The sequence below is a fragment of the Sinocyclocheilus anshuiensis genome, unplaced genomic scaffold (assembly GCF_001515605.1).
Source record: "Sinocyclocheilus anshuiensis isolate Anshui unplaced genomic scaffold, SAMN03320099.WGS_v1.1 scaffold248, whole genome shotgun sequence".
Taxonomy (NCBI): Eukaryota; Metazoa; Chordata; class Actinopteri; order Cypriniformes; family Cyprinidae; genus Sinocyclocheilus; species Sinocyclocheilus anshuiensis.
This window is the reverse complement of record NW_015555734.1, coordinates 1,327,361-1,347,321: the sequence shown is the minus strand read 5'-3', so window position 1 is coordinate 1,347,321 and position 19,961 is coordinate 1,327,361. Positions and strand designations below refer to the sequence as shown.

Genomic DNA, 19,961 nt, shown 5'->3' with positions numbered 1-19,961 from the left:
AAATAGACCTTACCATGTCATTGTCTACAGAAAAGGCTTCAGTTAGACATGCCACTAAACTTCCAGTTTAATTTTGGCCCATAGTGATTTTACATGTTACCTTTTCTCAATGTTAAATTTCTGCTCTACAGCTCTGTACAGCTCACACACTTTGAGCCAGACTGGTCAGATAGGAGTGAGAGGAGGATGTAAAGGAGCAGGTGAGGGAAGAGAAACAATGACAACTACAAAAATGAATGTTACACTCAAACAAGAAGGTGAGAGGGGGGTATTTGAGGAGAGAAGTCTTTGTTATTTGGATATGATTTTAATTTAGGCTGTGAATGAGGTTTCCTGTGTAAAAGTGTAGAGTTTAAAAAGCCAGAGGAGTTTCCGGGTCGTCTTTTGACACCATACATGTATGAGGTAAAGCCGCTATCTTGTAGAGGGTGAATATTACCAATTACATCAACACTGTCTTCTATTTTCCCCCACATCCTGTCTTTTTCCTGCTATCTCTCCCTCCTTTTATAATAGTTATACTGTTTCTTGTGAACCCTATTTTCCTGGCCTGATCTAACCAAATTTATACACAGTGAAAAAGATACTTGTCTCATTTGTTTTTTTCTTTTTTCTTTTTATACATTCTGTATCTAACTGTCCACTGCTGTTTTTTAAAACTGTAATAAGCTGAGTTGATTTAATACAATGCGTTTATGTATGAGGACCAGAGAAACTTCTGGTGAAATAAACTCAATGCGTTTGAATTGACTTTCTACACACTGTATCTGTATTCTGCCAGCAAAAGTGGCACTGCTCACTTCCAAGTAGTGTAGCTCCGATATGGTATCTGAGTATTATGAGCAATGGGTTAGTCAGTAGTCAGTCTGTTTTTAGCCTCTGTAGGGGGCGGCTAGGCTGGTGTATGTTTGTGTTTTGTGTTTTTTCCCCCCTGATATATAAAAATAAGAAACAGGACAAAAGTATCGTAAATATGTTGATTGCTGATAATCAAGTGTTTCTATAAGTTGACTGGAAATTATGAAATGCAGAGAAATCGAGATTGAGGAGTTTAATGTGCTTCACAAGACCAGTAGATTAAACTGAATAAAGTCCTCTGCAAAGACTGGGAAAAGAGTTGTTTATCGGGTGGTTAATTTTAATAGAATATAATAAAACTGCATTTAGCTGCTTGGCAAATGTACATGGATATAATTTCATTATCTTTATTATGTAGAAAACAAATTGTATTACTGGTTAGAAAAAATGGTCTCTGAGTCTCAGTCCTAAGTAACTACAGACTACCTGATGCATGTTGTGCAAAAAATGTCTGAAAATGAATTCCAAACTGACTAATACTTTTTACGGTGCCAGGAAAAATTTGTTAACAAGCGGAGCTCAACAGTAAGGATTCTTTTTAATTTTCTGGTCCTGTCTGACCAGTAATTCTGATTTTTATGTACCCTGCGACAAAAGAATGATCAGTTTTAATTTTTAGCACTGTATTTGCTAGAAGTCAACTTGTACAACTTTATTATTTTTTTTCACCCACTGATAATGCCCCAGCTCTCTAACCTTCTTTTTTATCCTTTTTCTTTCTCACACACCCCTCTTTGATTTAATGCCATCTATAACTTTCTAAGCTGCTCTATCAGCTGCTTTCTCTCGCCTTATAAACAGTCCTCTCGCTTTTCTGTCTTTGCAACTGTAACTCTCACGCTCTTAATGTCATTAACAGGTGCTTGTCCAAAATAGAACCCTTGCCCATATACACACACACAAACATCCGTGGATCAGCTGACATACACTCGACTTTCTTTCCCACAGACGTGCAAAACTCTCACTGACATACACTGAAAAATGTAAAATCTGTCCATGCGCAGATAAATACTCTTGCATGAACCATCTGCTTGATGATTGAGCTGTCAAACATTCATACTGTCATACATAGTCTCCACAACTTGATTTCATGAGCCCCAGTCCCAGTTTTCTCCACCCTTCTTTTTTTCTCTCTCTTTCTCTCTAGCTCTCTTTACGTCCCTCCTTCTCCTCCCCTCTCAGCTGAGTTTCATGTATGTAGTCATCAGATCTGCACCCACACAGAACAGGTCAGGATTTCATTGCTCTGTGTTGATGGTTTTTCAGTGCACTTGCTGCACAGATGCATACTGTCATAGTTTAATAAAATCTGTGACGCAAACCTTAAATTTCATTGCATAGTTTTACATTGTGCAGCTTCTAAAAATGTGTATTTTATTATGCACTCAGGAAAATTGATTGATAATACATTTGATAACTTTGCAAACTTATCTGTTTTTCTCTCAAAACCTAGAATTTCTAGAATGCATTGATGTGTTGAATAAGTTTAAACGTATTGTCTGTACACTGCTACAGGTGTAACTGATTTTGTATGGTAACCTGCATTTAAAAAAAAAAATTTTATTCATAATTTAGCACTTTTATTGCAGATGTTGACTGACGTTGTTTGTCTTGCTATTTAATAAGCTACTAACATATAGGCAGTTACGTTGGTCTGAATGTAATTTATTTTGCTGAGAGATGTTTATACGTTGTTTCTGGATTCGATAATCGCAGTTGCTTTAAAATGATAATTGGTTTCTTCCATTCTGACTGCCTTGACTGAGATGTGAGCCCCATTTTCCTTTTGAGGAAACTGCTTGCAAAGTATAGTACGTTATAGAAGCATAATTGTTTTGAAGGAAGTTTTGACAGAGTTGGGGTAATATAAAGAGCAGAGATGGAGATGATCTTGGTGGGTTAATTATAGCCTGTGTTACATTTCCAGGTCATGTATAGTGTTTTGACAGTGTGTTATATCTCAAATGACTAACTTACACAACAAAATGTGAATCCAAACATCGTATCTAGTATCTAGTTTTATATCTGCAGAACAGTTTGTAGTCACACTGCATAATCTGTATTTTTACTTGTGTATTGACTTTAAGTTTAATATATGCAATTAAGTTGATTTTTATTACAATATTTTTTGTTTTAAGCTTAAAGCCTGACTGACTTTTGAATGGTAGTGTATACTTTAAAAACTATTTGCCGATGGGGCAAACTTAATTAAAAAATAAACTTCAAAATATATACTGTCTAAAAGTATTAAAATCTTAAGTATATATATATATATATATATCAATAATATTCTAGTGCCTTGAATGTTCTAGAAAAAATGCTGAATTATCGTTAAAATGTATTTTTAATTAATATTTTAATTATAATTATTATTTGTTTGTACTATATTTTACTATATAGATATAGAGATAATTTTAGCGTTTTTAGTGTTTTATGCTATAATTTTGGCTATGGGCCACATGCTTGTTTCTAGGCTTGTTGTATTCTTATTGCTCCTGTGTGGGTGATTGGCATCAATGAGCCTTGTCTTGTAGTATGTTCCCTGCACGGGTACAGTGATAACCAGTGTTGGGCAGTAACTAGTTATTAGTAACTTAGTTACTGTAATAATATTACTTTTTGCAGTAACTAGTAGTGTAACTAATTACTAATAAGATTTCAGTAATATTATTACAGTTACCATCCATAAAACAGCTTAGTTACATTTGATGCCTCAACTGCTGATTTAAAATCCCCCAAAAAATCCCAAAATTCCTAGATTTATTTTCATAATTTTCACGACTCACACATTCATGTGATGTCCCCAGTGCAGCAGGCAAGCTTGGAATATGGAAAAGCTTACATTCAGCAGATAGAAATATTGCATTATATTGATTTTGTCAGGAAAAAAGATGATCTGAGCACATTTATTTGACCCTCTAACTCTAACACTTTCTATTCTATTTTAATTCTACTTTATCTACATTTATCTTTTTTTTTTATTCTTTATTAAAAAAACAACAAAAAACAAACACTAGCTTTCTATTTTTTTCTATTCTATCTACTTGTTTTTCTTTGTGTGTGTGTATATAAAATATATATATATATATATATATATACACACACCTTGCTACGTGTACTGCATTAGGCTAACCGAGACTTGTCATTTGCACTTATATATTGTTGCTCTTTTGTTAGTTTTGACTGCTTTTATTGTCCTCATTTGTAAGTCGCTTTGGATAAAAGCGTCTGCTAAATGTAAATGTAAGATACACAGTTACAACTTCTGTGGGGCGTGAAGAAAAAGTAATGTAACTAGTAGTGTAACTAATTACTGTTTCCAGAAAGTAATAAGTAAAGTCACAATATTACTTTTGAAAGGAGTAACTAGTAATGAGTAATATATTACATTATTTGAGTAACTAGCCCAACACTGGTGATAACGACTTTAGACCCTCTGTTGTTTTGCCGGTCATACATGAATTAACACCTACTGCTCCACCTGGCTCCTCTTTTCGCCTCTATTCTCAACAACCTTGTGTTTCATCCCTCAGTCTTCCTGCTCTCGCATCTTTTTTTAGAGTAGCAGAATGGCGCACACCTTGAAACTCTCTGTCCATAGATCTAATAGTTCTCTGTACATGTAATGCTGGGGTATTTATGAGGCCTTAAAATGGCACAGATCAAACAGGCAGGGCTAAAGTGGGCTGAGTTATGCGGGTATGTGTTGATATCTTGGCGTCGCATCTGGCATAGCTAATTCTTAGACAATGTGACCTAATCGTGACCCATATTAATCTTCTCTGTAAGCATACTGCCTGTTTGTTTACTCAACAGAGGACAAAGGTATAATGTTGTTTTCAAGGTATTAAAGGGATAGTTCACCCAAAAATTAAAATGCTGCCATTTACTCACCTTCAAGCTGTTCCAAATCTGTATGCATTTCTTTCTTCTACTGAGCACACACACACAAAAGATTTTGAAGAATGCTGGTAACCAAACAGTTACTAGTGCACATTGACTTCCATAGTATTTTTTCCATACTATGGAAGTCAGTGGGGGACCATCAACTGGTTGTAGATCTCTGATAAATGAAGCCCATACAGGTTTGGAACAACTTGAGGGTGAGTAAATGATGGCAGTGTTTTGATTTTTGGGTGAACTATCCTTTTAAGGCTGTTCTCTATGCCACAAATTACTGGATTAGTTGTGACCTTAAAGAGAAAAAATTAAATAACACAATGTTTTTTTTAAGTACTGTAGTGTATGCAACTGCAAACTCTTGTTTCTAGTAAAAAATATCAAGGGTGTAAAAAAAAAAAACTGTTCAAGGTTCTCTAAAAACAAGACGTGTTGATATGCTTTTAAATAATAATTTTACTTGTAATTTCATTAGATATTTAAAAAAAATTACATTAAATTAAAAGCTTAATTTTTTTAGGCTTTTGTCGTGAATGAACAAATTCTACACAAATTACAATAAACAAAAGAATAACAATTTCATCCTTATTGTAGTGTTTGAATTAAATTAAAACTTTAGAATCGAGTTATTCAAATAATTAGAAGTAGTAAGTATCAGTAGTAATAGTTTTTGTACCCCATTGGCAAATTATAAAAAATAAATAAAAATAGTGACTAAAGGGAAAGATCAATTGTAGATCTCTGATAAATTTATTCTTCAGTCCTTCTGCTATTTACTGTGTTTTGAATACTAGTCTTTTTTTTTTCTCTTTTTTTTTCTGCAGGTTCATCAAAAAAAGGAATGCATCATCTTTTTACAGCTCTATAAGGCCTCGATCCAGTGTCTCTCATCAAGTCATTCTTTTCATCTACCCATTATTCCTGTCTAGTTTGTTATCAAACAGTCTTGTGTTTGTAGACGGCAGTTAATTCCCACTCTACGCTCTTCAGAAATGACCCCCTGTCACTTGAATTTCTTGCACGCTGGATTCTTTTTAAATCACAGAACATTGTAATAATTTCCTGTTCCTTTTTGAGCTTTCTATTAATATACTTCTCTGCGTGCTCATTATTTATCCATCCGCCTAACTCCAGACTCTAGTCTCCTGTTTTTTGCTTTAGTTATTTGTTTGTCCCCTTTCTTGACTTTGCCTCTGGGAATTTCCTTCTTTCATCTCCAACTATTGTAGCTGCTATGTGGTCCAACTTTTTTTTGCAACAGGAAGACGACGGGAGAGTAGGTACGGCAGCTTTGGGTGGACTTGGCGGTAAGAGCGGGCGTTCAGGTGAACGGCCGAAGCCCCCTCGAATGAGTGACAGCCAGGAGGGCAAGATCAAGCTGGCATTTTTTGTCGCCCTCATAGGCGTGACTCTGACGGTACTTGGCATGGGTACAGAGTTCTGGGTGGAGTTATCTCAGCCAAAACACTCCAGGAACAACCAGACATGTGAGATGGCACATTACGGCCTTTGGAAATTATGCGTTCGCACGCTATGGGTGTCAGATATTGACCCGGAGAGAGAGAGCTGTGGACCTGCAGAACTACCTGGAGGTGAGAGCACATACTCACTCACTCACTCACTCGCCCACCCACTGTCTATATTCAGAACAGAATACTACCATACTTCTCTCACTGTTATGCAAAATGTCTGTTTGCGTAACATCTGGATGAACTGCTGCATACTGTATCCCACAATGCAGTGTGCTTGAATTGTAATATGTGCTGTGAATTTTAACATCTGTTTCTTGACTTGGCTCACTATTTAAACATATAGTCTCTTAAGCTCACCAAGGCAAAAATACAGTAAAAAACGATTACAGTTTAAAAGAACTGCTTTCTATTTACTTTAGTGTTCAGTGTCACGTGATCCTTCAGAAATCATTGTAATATGCTGATTTGGTTCTCACTTGTTATCAGTTATTATTACTCCCCACAAGAATGTTAAGCAGTACAGCTGTTTGTAACATTGATAATAATTAGAAATATTTGTTGAGCAGCAAATCAGCATATTAGAATGATTTCTGAAGGATCATGTGGCACTGAAGACTGAAAATTGAGTTTTGCATCACAGGAATAAATTGATTTTTAAAATGGAAAATAGTTATTTTAAATTGTAATAATCATAAAATATTACTGTTTTTATTGTATTTGTATTAAATAAATGCAGCCTTGGTAAGTATAAGAAACTTATAAAAAAAAAAAAAATAATTATTTAGGTATATATATAATATATACACACTACAAGTAAACAGGAATCTAGTTTTTGGATAATATATAATTATTATTAATTATTAACATAAAAATGTGATTTAAAATGCAAAAAACGGTTTTTATTTCCAAGATATGATACTTGTACACTACTTGATAAATTAAACATGCAGCATAATGCTGTTAAAAGCATTTCTTGTTACATAATGCATTCTGTTTCACATACAGTTTTTAAAAAGTTGCACAGTGTAGAATTCAGTAGACGGTATGATAGTTTTCTATTCTGAATATAGTCACCATATTACACACCCGGCCTACCAAACCAGTGTGTTGTTTGTTTGGCTCCTGGGGAAACTGGAGGCTGAAATCATGAGATAAAAATACAAAATAATAAGCAACAATAAAGAAATTATAAAGTTTACTAAATTAATAAACACATACACAAAAGAGTTTTAGGCTATTGTTGGAAATGTGAGCACATTATATAGTATTCGTATATGTATGTAGCAGGAGGAGCAAATCATGCATAATTGTTTTTAAAGACACAAAGCAGCATTCAGCACACCTACAGTCAAACAGTGATGTTATTAATGACTGTTGACTTTCTGAGACGCAGTACTAGCTGCTTAGTGTTCTGGTTTGTGATATTCATCTTACCTCTCACATAACAACACACATGAACAGAGAGCCAGGGAGCTTCATTTGCCTCAGTTTGTAAGGCCCAGACGACTGTGATGATGTCTCTTGTAACAGTGCCACTGGTCCGACTGCCAGCTCTGTTAAGGAACAGTTCCACACTCGGATCATAACATGACGCCCCTTTAGCTGAGAATGCAGAACAGCAAATTTTGGGCCATTTTTTTCCTGCCAAATTGGGAAAGATTTGGCCAATTCAGAGAAAAGGCAACTAGTTTGGTTTCTGCATCGAACATATTACATACTGTTAATGATAACTAAAATTTTGTAATGATTTAATGCTGCAACCCTGCCATAGAGATGCCTTGATTCCATTCTCAGTTATGACTTCCATGATGCATTTTTAAGAGATCTGTTCAATATTACATTACCAGCTCTATGCTAATCATATCTAGTGCAGCTCACAGCAGTGACCTTACTTGAATGTGCATCTGTGTGCCGAGTACATGTATTTAAATTAGGCTGACAAAATAATTTAGTACAATTATTATATATATTTATTTAAACATTAGTATTTTTACATTTATGTAAATATATAAAACATTGAAATTATATTTATTTGTCTAATTATAAAACATGAAATAATAAAAAAAAAACAATAAGCATATTTAATCATGCCCTTTGACCCCTACGGAAATAATAGTGTGCACATAAAAAGGATTTTTCATACCATATTGAAAAGTGATGTTTAAATTCTTTTAACTTGACAAAGTCTCTTGAAATGTGACTTTCTTGGTGAGATATGCTAGAAAAAAGCAACAAGATACAACAAAATGGGCAAAAACATGACAGCGATTCATGTGTAGCTAAAAAAAACCAGCATAGGTGGGAAATGCAAGAATATGGATTGCTGTGGACTGTAGGTCAGTGATTGGTTTATGTTCACTGGTGTGAAAATAAAACAATATATTGACTTCTAAAGACACTTTATTTATGTCTAGTTAAAGCTTACAATGATAGCTTTGAATAATGTGTTTGAATATTCTCCGTTTGGGGGCTTTTCTCAGCAAATATTTGTATATGCAATTATTTGTGACTAAATCAATGAATTAATTTGAATATAATTGCTTTTAATTATATAGAATTGCTTTTAAATATGATAAAAGAATGTAAAAGCACATAAAATCTCCAAAATGAAGATGTATGTATGTATATGTGTATGATTAGATTTTCTTCTTTTTTTTTTATCTACAGCCGTGGCCAAATGTTTTGAGAATGACACAGTATTAATTTTCACAAAGTCTGCTGCCTGTTTTTATGATGGCAATTTGCATATACTCCAGAATGTTATGAAGAGTGATCAGATGAAGTCCCTCTTCGTCATGAAAATTAACTTAATCCCAAAAACATTTCCACTGTATTACAGCCTTGCCACAAAAAGGGACCAGCTGACATCATGTCAGTGATTCTCTCATTAACACAGGTGAGAGTGTTGATGAGGTAAAGGCTAGAGATCACTCTGTCATGCTGACTGAGTTAGAATAACAGACTGGAAGCTTTAAAAGGACGGTGGTGCTTGAAATCATTGTTCTTCCTCTGTTAACTGGTTACCTGCAAGGAAACGTGCAGTTATCATTGCGTTGCACAAAAAGGGATTCACAGGCAAGAATAATGCTGCTAGTAAGATTGCACCTAAATCGATCATTTATCGGATCATCAAGAACTTCAAGGGGAGAGGTTCAGTTGCTGTGAAGAAGGCTTAAGGGCACCCAAGAAAGTCCAGCAAGCGCCAGGACCGTCTCCTAAAGTTGATTCAGCTGCGGGATCGGGGCACCACCAGCACAGAGCTTGCTCGGGAATGGCAGCAGGCAGGTGTGAGTGCATCTGGTGACGTCACGGACACTATGTCCATGTTTTTATACAGTCTATGATCTGCACGCACAGAGAGGCCAAGACTTTTGGAGGATGGCCTGCACTCTTAAGAAAAATGGTTATAAACAGTACCAGAAAAGGGTTCTTCGGCGTGTAGCAATAGCAGAACCCTTTTTAGTGCTAAATAGAACCTTTTTTATAGGGTTCCATATGGAACCATGCTTTGAAAATGCCATATAGGACCTAAATGGTGTTATAAATAACCTTTTTAATGATAGTTTTTCATTAATATTATTACATTAATATAATTAATATTTGTATATATTATTTATTAATATTTATATAATATCTTGAAGTGTCTATTAAGGTTTTACATAAAAACAACAACAACGTGTCAGTTAGGTACTTTTATTTTTTTAATGATGTGAAATTGTAGCAAAAATGAGTGTTCTAACAGTTATTAGCATAATACATTAATGAATGAAAATGGACATTGAACATAAATAAATGCTAAAATAATTAAAACTAAATATAACATGAAATAGTGTATTGAAGACAAGCTCCAGTGACATATCTTCACAAACTTCCTGATGCCTTTAAGTTCATCATTATCTGTATTTTGGTGTGATTGAATGGCAGTTTCTCTGCAGATGATGATGAGGTTGTAGGATGTGACAGCACCTGGAATGCACAATTGAGTTTAGATATACAATGTGTCTCCTTTCATCTGTTTATGTGAAAGCAGTTGTTTATGAAGGCCAAAAGTAGTATGTGATAACTTCACAATGTTAAAAGGAAGTAATATAAAGTCATGGGATAGCTGGGTATGTTTATGCATAAACCTAGTAATAAAAAAAATCTTAACAAAATGGACCATAAATTCAATAGCTTTGTTACTTAGTGAAGAAGAGGAGAGTAGTATCCTTACCTGAATAGAGCTTACATGTTCTCTTAAACTAAAAAGAGAAAAGACAGAAAAACCAATTAACATTTGAAAGTTACAATATATAGACATTTTAAGAAAAATTATTTACCTGTTGAGAGTGTGCTGACAGTCTGTGTAGTTTGATGGCTGAGCTCAAGAAAATCAGTAATGAGGCATCTTAGAGTGTAGCCTCGGTTAGGGTTTTACATTAAAACAACAATAACCACAACAGCAGCATGTTGTGTGAATTAAGTATGTTTTTATTGACATGCAAAATTGACATTCAGTGCTCTTAACAGTTATTAGCTGAATACATTTATGAATGACAATTGACACTGCACATGAATAAATACATGAAGTAAAACAAAAAAATAGATGTGACGAAGAAAGAAGTTTCAGTGAAACAGTCACAATCCTCTATGATGCCTTTAAGTCCATCATTTTGGTGTGATTAAGTGGCGATTTTTCTCCGCAGATGATGAGGTTGTAGGATGCGATACATCTGTGGAGAAGAGGAGAGAAGTTTCCACAGCTTAGCAGAGTTGCACACACTTATGTGACCAAAAACTAAAAAAAAGATAAGCACATGTTTGTTTGGAAACCAGTTACAATTTTAAAGTTAAATTTGTGTTTAATTTAAGAATGAAATCATTTACCTGTTATTCGCCTCAATCGCGTCTTTCGCGCAAGTTCAAAAATTTCAACTTGAGCGGAAAATTCGCCCGACGCGTTCTCGCGCAAGCCAATCAGCGAAGAGCTTATAGGCACGTCTGGTTGAATCAGACAATAGAAGAGAGCATTATTGCAGCCGTCTGTTATTATATAGGTCTGGAGCATAGAAAACAATTAAAATCAGTTGTAGTAGTTGTATTATATTAGCATGGCTACAGAGATGCTGCTATCAATAATAAAAAATAATAGTAATATCAGTGTATACAGTAGTAAAATGTAACACACACATTAATACAGGATCCTAACGTTATTCATCCTCCTCTGGATGGTGCTGTGAACCCAGACACGTCGGCGTTTGGCTTTCCATTGTATTTGGGACTTTTTGACAACAGGTACAAAACAGCGATTGTAGTTATCTCCACCATGGTTGATCGCGCTGTTTTTATTCGCGCGAGTGACACGAAAAACATGCCGCGAGTAATCTAGAGCGAGTGGCGCGATGCGCATATTCGCTTCGCGTCTGGTGTGAACGCACAACACAAAGAACCGTTTCAGCATAAAAGGGTTCTTCGGAATGCTATGGTTCTTAATAAAACCATTACTGCATGCAAAGAACCTTTAAAGAACCATCTTTTTTTAGGGTGTAGTGTCAAGAAGAGCAGCAAAGAACCCACTTCTCTCCAGGAAAAACATCAGGGACAGACTGATATTCTCCAAAAGGTACAGGGATTGGACTGCTGAGGACTGGGGTAAAGTCATTTTCTTTGATAAATCCCCTTTCTGATTGTATGGGGCATCCGGAATAAAGCTTGTTCGGAGAAGAAAAGGTGAGCGCTACCATCAGTCCTGTGTCATGCCAACAGTAAAGCATCCTGAGACCATTCATGTGTGGGGTTGCTTCTCAGCGAAGGGAGTGGGCCCACTCACAATTTTACCTAAGAACACAGCCATGAATAAAGAATGGTACAAAAACATCCTCCGAGAGCAACTTCTCCCAACCACCCAAGAACAGTTTGGTGATGAACAACGCCTTTTCCAGCATGCTGGAGCACCCTGCCATAAGGCAAAAGTGATAACTAAGTGGCTCGGGGAACGAAACATCAAAATATTGGGTCCATGGCCAGGAAACTCCCCAGACCTTAATGCCATTGAGAACTTGTGGTCAATCCTCAAGAGGCGGGTGGACAAACAAAACCCCACAAATTCTGACAAACTCCCAAGCACTGATTATGCAAGAATGGGCTGCCATCAGTCAGGATGTGGCCTAGTTGACTGACAGCATGCCAGGGCAAATTGCAGAGGTCTTGAAAAAGAAGGGTCAACACTGTAAATACTGGGTCTTTGCATAAACTTATTGTAATTGTCAATAAAAGCCTTTGACACTTATGCAATTCTTGTAATTATACTTTAGTATACCATAGTAACATCTGACAAAAAGATCTAAAAACACTGTAGCAGCAGACTTTGTGAAAATTATTATTTGTGTCATTCTTAAAACTTCTGGCCACAGCTGTATTATGACTATATACAATTTGATCATTATCATTTTTAATTAGGTGAAAGTTATGGAAAAGATGGTCAAAGTTAAAGCAGAAAGGTAGTCATATTGCGCATGGATAAACTGCAATCTGACTGCTGCCCGGTTTCAAGTCTAAATATAGAGGACATGAGTGAAAAAACTGGAAATGTAAGAAGACAACAGACAAGATGCAGAGGACAAGAGAGAGTGAATGTGGATTTGATGTTGCATATATTAACCTGAGTATGTTCTTCCTTTTTCTGCCCTTCGTCCTCTCTTTCCATCTGCCTCACTCTCATTCCCTCCCTCTCCATCTGCTTCGTTCTCCGTCTCTCTTGTTCTTTCAGTGCCATATGTGAGAAGGCTGCTCTGTGTCCTCGGCACATTAATACACAATGACCCTCACAGGGCTTCCAGAGAGCTCAAGTGCCTTTTTTTGTTTTTCTGACTGATCTTTATTCTTCACCTTCACTGTCTCATTCTTCTCTCTCACTGTCTCATTTTTCGCCCTCAGAATCAAACTGCACATACTTTAAATTCTACACTTCTGGAGAGAATGCTGTCATATTTAAGAAAACAACAGAAAACCGTAAGTTCTTCCTGTATAGTCTGCCCTCTTTCCTCTCTGCCATCGATGTGCTCTCTCGTCTATTCATTCTCTCTCCCTCCACGCTGTTTCTCTCATTGAAAATTAGTCATGTGTTTCTGTCTCCTCCCTCTGCTCCATGTCTCTTCATCTCTCCACATCCCATACTGTGTACATGCACAAGAATTCATCATACTTGAGCTCTGTTTCTTGTTCAAATCATATTTAAGTTTACAAGTGCATTGGGATAATTCTTGAATATCCCAACAAAATATATGCCCAAATGTATCTGGACACCCCCTCTAACAGCTTTGGCTAGGCCGTTTAAAGGTATAGTTCACCAAAAAAAAAAAGAAGAAACTCCTGTCATCATTTACTCACCATGTTGTTCCAAACACTCTTTATTTCTGTGGAACACAAAAGGAGAAATATTGAAGAATGTACTAGTCATTTTTTCATGCAATTTCAATCAAGCAATGATGCAAAAGCATTAGAAAACTGGTAAAAGTGGTCCATACGCTATATTTCATGTCCTCTGAATTCATACAATAGTTTTGTGTGAAACAGACTGAAGTTTAAGTTATTATTCACTAAAAATCTCAACATTTTCTCTGTATAAAATCAGTTAACTGTTATTGAGTTAGTGTTCCAGGTCAGTTTGAAATCATTCACTCTGGTATTGTGAACTGGCTTAACTGATTCATTGGAAAGACCTGATTCAAAAGAAAAATTGGTTGATGATTCAGATATCACAACTTCTCACCAAGATGTCAAGATTTTTAGTGAATAATTACTTAATTTTTAGTCTGTTGCTCACATGAAGCTCATGTCTTGGAATATAGCATACCTTTTGTGATACCACTTGAGCTAATAGTGTTCCTGTATATCAGCTGGTAGACCTTAATGATAGCAACATAAAAATGATTTACTGCTTAAAATTCAGATTGAACCTCATCGAACACCTTTGGGATGAGCTGGAATGCTGAATGTGAGCCAGATCCCATTGGCCAAAATTGGTCCCTGACCTCACTTATGCTCTTCTGTCTGAATGGGAGGAAAATCCCTTCAGCCATGTTCCAGCATCAAGTGGGAAAGCCTTCCTAGAAGAGTGCAAGCTGTTAGGGAGGGGCATTAATGCCAATGGTTTTGAAATTAAATGCTCAACAAACACAGCAGGGTTTAGTTGACCGCATATGTTTGGCTATATTGTTTAACAATGGAGAATTTTGTATTAGAACAAATATGACTCAGTGTTTGCTTTGTTTCTCTCTTAGGTTTGCATATAGCTGGTGCAATGTTGGCTTTGTTCAGTTTGTTTCTGATGATCATGGGCTCTGTGTGTATCACTATGTCTCTCAGTAAGAGTGTGCCCTTCTTCCTCAAGCCTGCTACTATCTGCTTCATCTTCTCAGGTATCTTTTAAACTCCTCTTAACTGCATTCAGTGACTTTAAAAAACACCAGCATCTGCAGTAAATCTAAAAAGTAGTCATGGAGGAGGCTCAGTTTTATTGAAGCTTCCTGGGGATTGGCAAAGGTCAAGCACAGTGTGTCCCATTGCTGAGATTCTGAGCTTAAACCTCAATCATCTCATTGTCAGGCATCTCAAGAAATACAGCTGGCTGTATTTCAGTGTCACTTCACTAATCATGTGTAATTGCTTTATTTTGAGTTTGAGGTATATAATAAGAAAATATTGCAGAAACTTATGTCCCTGATATACTCACGGTGAAGTTCTTTTTCGTTCTTCGCTTGAACGAGGTGAGACAGTAGTGGGAAAACAGCAGTTAAGAAAGTATCTGATCGTAGCGATGTGATGTTTGCACCAGCTCTGCAATTCAGCACTCCAGTCAAGTCATGTCACGTTTATTTATACAGCACTTTATACTTTATAATAGATTGCTTTAAAGCAAGCAGCTTTATAGTATGAAACATGAAAAATAACGAAAAAAAACAAAACGTGTCACTTCCAATTAGAATTACAACCTCAATTACTACTATAAAGCAGCTCTTCAGTGTGTTCATGTTTTCACTCAAGTCTGACCTCAACGAAGTGAACTTTTAATGAGTCACTTAAAAAAAATGAAAAAGCCTCAGTCTCACGAGTTTACACATTTAAATCAGACTCAAGTTGATTTTTGTTGAATTGTTACTAACTTCTTAAGTAACTCCCTCACTGAACAGCAAGTCATGGAAATGAACAAGAAAGCACTACTGTGATGTATACTTAATTAAAAATAGAGATTTGTTAGAATCAATTAATAGTTGCATTACAAGAAAACATTTAAATATTGTAAACAAAAAAATGTTGCTGCTCAAAAAAGCAAGTTTGCATCAATCTTTTTGAGTTGAAATGAATGAAGTTATGTGTAACTAACAAAGTTAGAGGAACTTAATTTGTAGCATAAACACAAATTTTTAAGTTGTTTCAACTAATTTCAACAACTGATTGGTGGCTATTTCAGTTCAACCCCCCAAAACCAACATTTTAAATGTCAACTTTTAAATGCCAAGCATAACAGACATGACAAGCATAACAAACAATAACAGATCTTTCCCAGTCCAATTTTTAGTAATCAAGATAATTTCATTAAGTTAAAAAAATAAAATCAGTTAACAGAAATGTCCAGATATGCTTAATATGATGTTGATGTAATTATCAACTCATTAGCTCAACAAAACAATTTTGCAACTTAAAAGATTTAATTAAATCAATAATTTAGTATATGTTAACTTCTAGCCTTGCATTTAAATTGTTATTTAAACAGCAACAAATATTCTTCCAAAATGCAGTGATATTTATATGACTAAAATACAGTCAAGATCACTAGAGTATCAAATCGGAACTAATTTAAATGAAATGTACCTATATAACTTAAACTGTCAGCATACAGTGACTGCTGTTGCAAGCTAAAATAGGAAGCTTTGTAATGTGAAGCTCTACTGAAAAAATCTTTATTGAGCAATTTCATAATTTGTCAACTACATATGTAATTCTGCTCCTAAATGTTTCATGTTGAATCCAAATAGGTGAACCCGTTCATTTAAATAAAATGACCTTTTATCTCCACTTTCCCCAGGTGTCCTGGTCTTCTTGTCCATCATAGTTTTCCACCAGTCTGTGCTGGCGTTATTGGCAAGCGATCACAGTATCCCTCTCCATCACCAGTTGTCCTGGTCAGTGGCATGCCTTGGCTCGGCTGGGGCCATTCTCATTTTTGGAGGGCTTATATTCCTGTTGCTTTCCCTCCCCTACAACGCCCTGGAGAAATGTTTTCGTCAGCAGAGCAGTAGTGATGCCTAGCTCAGGGGGACTGCCGTGAGTTAAGTAGCACAAGATCTTTTATACTCTTATGCTGTTTGTGGAGATTAACTGATGTTATAAAGGACTCTCAAAACCTAATGTTCATAATGTTTTGCAATAACTAGCATTAGTTTGCTTATCAGTAAGATTATAGACTTTAATGCTCATACACCGACTCTGAAATTTGAACTGATATTTCTATGATGGTTATGTACATAAAATCAGTGACCAACAGATCTGTTTACTGTCTTTAAAGGCTTCATTTACACAAAATGTTGTGCTATTATGCATTGTCCCTGTGCATTGGTATAAGAAACCTTATTTGATTACTAGGCATATAATACTGACTTATCAGGTATCTGTGGTTTGAAAGTGTACTTTTTTTTTAATTTTTTTAAATAGGCCATCCTATCATTGCTAAAGGCACGTTCACACCAAGTGTCATTAGTGTCAGATAACGTTCTGCTTATTATAAGAGCACGCTGCAGTTTTGTCGTACGCCGCCTTAAATAAAAAAAAATCATCATGAAAATGATTCCAGCAATATTGTTCCTCTGTGGCATTATTGTTATAGCTGTGGTGTGGACTTCTCTATTCTCATAGAATTAGAATGATTATTAAAACTTTACAGTTATAGTTACCATTATAGTTATCATCCTTGGTGCAAGACTATTATTTCAACTGAAAAACAGCTTTTCAAGTTAGTTTGTGCTAGTAAGTGATGGCTTGTGAACCATCATAGCCTTGCTGTTTAATAGCAAAACTTGGCAGGTGAGCTTCTTTGACCAGAGGTATCTTTATGTTGAAGCTGGTTGACCAACAAAGTTTTGCTAGTGAGGCTAGTTATAAAAACCAAATGGGGACATCAGCACACTAGCATCACAACATATGCTTGTGACCAGCTACAGTGATACTAAAATGCAACACTTTTGGACACATTTAAAAATGTGAAAGTAATTGTTTAACAATATATCAGTTGTTTTATGAACCTTGCAAGTTTTTTATTTAATGTTTTACTTGGGAAGTGTCCTCGTCCCATCTTTCTTTCTTTCTTTCTTTCATAGATTTCAATGCATAGATTTGGGATGGTTTATTTATGTAGATGTTTAATACTATACATATGAAGCAGATGCGTTTCTATTGTGTGTATAAAAATGATGTACGAAATCTATTGATGTGGATGACACAGACCCACTGTTGAGCCACATTTTTATGTAGTGTGTTTACTGTATATTGTACTCCAGCTTTTCTTTAGACACTGTCCCTCACTGAACTTTCTTCTTTCTTTCATGTATGTTCTTCACTTGGTTGTTTGTGTCATTCTCTATTTGTCACACTCTTTCTCGTTTACTAGATTTGCTTGAGGATTAAATCTCTTTCACCTAAAACAGTCTCCTGCACTCCTTCCCTCGATTGTTTCTCAATCTCACTCCTTCTCTTTTGCCACTCGCTCCGTCTAAAATTAGCACATTGCTCATCTAAGCACATCAAGTTGAAGTGGTTGCGAAATATTATCCTAGAATGTCAACTATGCCCCCCCTCAACGTTCTCTCTCGATGTTGATGGCTCTCGGGTGTCTCCGAGGGTTTGGGTGGAGCTGCTGTTTCGCTGCGTCTGCTGTCCCGTCCCTCCTCTCCCACCCGAGTGTTTGTGAGTGCAGTGCCAGTACGTTTGGGAAGTGAGGAAAGGTCTGAGCCTCAGTAATCTGCATGTCTTTCATCCAGTCTAACTGGAGCCTCCATCCTGTGCGTAATAATCTAGATCTCCTCAAACCTCAGAAATGACAGGTGGCGAGCATGTTCCTAGAGCAACCGTCTCAACATGTCCTACAGTGAGTGTGCTTATTACTGGCTCTTTTAATTTGGCGAATTTACTTATGCTACAGCATTTGGTCTGTAGCACAAGAGCATGTCGGTTGATCTGATGTGGGGAGTATGGGTGGTGGGTGTAGAGTAGGGAAATTGGAGCTGTAGGCTGACACTCAAGCCAGAGGTCTGCTTGTATATATAGCCCTTTAATAGTGCCTGTCAGACTAGCGAGCTGTTCTTTCAGTTTTTATGTGTACGAGCGCATGGGGGGAATAAAACAGGATCTGCTGGCACAGGTTTATTAATTGGTGGTCGGGACCGAAATGAGTGCATGTTTGTGGGTGGGTATAATAAAACCCTCTCAAGACAGTCCTCCAATAGTGAGAAAGTGATGGCCCGCCCATCTGGAAATTAGGAAAAAATTAGGTCAATAATTGTCTACCATATTATAGAGAAGTTAAAAAAAAAGTTCAAATATGATTCTGCAAAATATCTAATTACATCTCAAGGCACTGTTAAAAGGAAGATAGGTGTTAAGACTTAAAAAAAAAAATTTAAGGTTATTAGAAAATTGGTTCATAACCTTTTGACTCCTGTTGTTTAAAACAATATTCAAAGGCCGTTACTTTTCCAGTTGAAACAAAACAGTTGTTGAGGGGTGAATTAAAAATAAGAAATATCTTGATTGGTTTGGCTTATTTTAATTCAAATTTTGTCTTGTTTAAATAATTTAAGTCATCTTGTGTCCTCCTTGAAAGTTTGCTGAGGCCCGCTGTTTGAGAACCACTGTATTAGTTTATGGAAATGCATTTTGTCCTCAAGAGTAAAAAAAAAAAAAAAAGATAATGGTGACTTTATTTCACAGAATTTAGAATTTATGACTGTCACTATTGTATTGCAACTTTTTGTGACCTTATATCTTATATGACTTTCTGTATTTTAAACATTATCTCACAATTATGTTTATAGTTTTTACTTTGAGATGGAAATGCACTTCCATAAAAGATCATCTTAGTTCTATGGATATAAGATGTTAAAAACACACAAATGACATCACTCGTAGATTGTCTGTTGTTTCTTTTATATATAAAATTCGTGCAATACAGTGTTAGAGTTTATCACACATTAAGATAAACCATATTTTCTCTAGATATCTCTATTCTCACCTACATAATATTTATAACTGACCACATAAATGCTGTGTAGTTTTTCACATTTTTTTATGAATTAAAAAAGACCCCCAATTGCAGGAGATTGTGATTTGATGCCCATTTGCACTCTATTATGTAATGTCCTGTGTTGACCTCTTGTTGGCTGGGATCATGGAATACAGGTTAAAGGTTAGCAGAATGTCCACATATATATAATCTCTCATTTAGAGAAGCAGACGGTTCAAAGGGAGTCAGGTGAAGCACAGTGAACGTTTGTTTTTGTTTTTTGTTTTTTTTGGAGGGGAGCTTTGCCTTTGGGATGCTGTCATGATCACATGACACAGTGAAGGGAAAACACAAAGGACACAGGGCATGCCTCAACATATGAGTTTAGGCCAATCAGAGCTCAAGGAAGACAGTGTCCTCATACATATTCAAAAAAGCCTGACCCACCCATTCTGCCCTTTTCAATACATAAAGAC

At 36.0% G+C, this 19,961-nt stretch overlaps 1 protein-coding gene across 1 annotated transcript; it reads left to right on the top strand.

The window, feature by feature from the left end:
- The first annotated feature begins 47 nt into the window (after positions 1–47).
- LOC107672978 (voltage-dependent calcium channel gamma-6 subunit-like) lies at positions 48–17,056 on the top strand. The gene is made up of 5 exons (XM_016466374.1): positions 48–2,087; positions 5,583–6,350; positions 13,146–13,220; positions 14,492–14,629; positions 16,297–17,056. The coding sequence occupies exons 2-5, from the start codon at positions 5,993–5,995 to the stop codon at positions 16,518–16,520; spliced, it is 795 nt and encodes a 264-aa protein (XP_016321860.1). The 5' UTR covers positions 48–2,087; positions 5,583–5,992; the 3' UTR covers positions 16,521–17,056.
- The last annotated feature ends 2,905 nt before the right edge of the window (positions 17,057–19,961 follow it).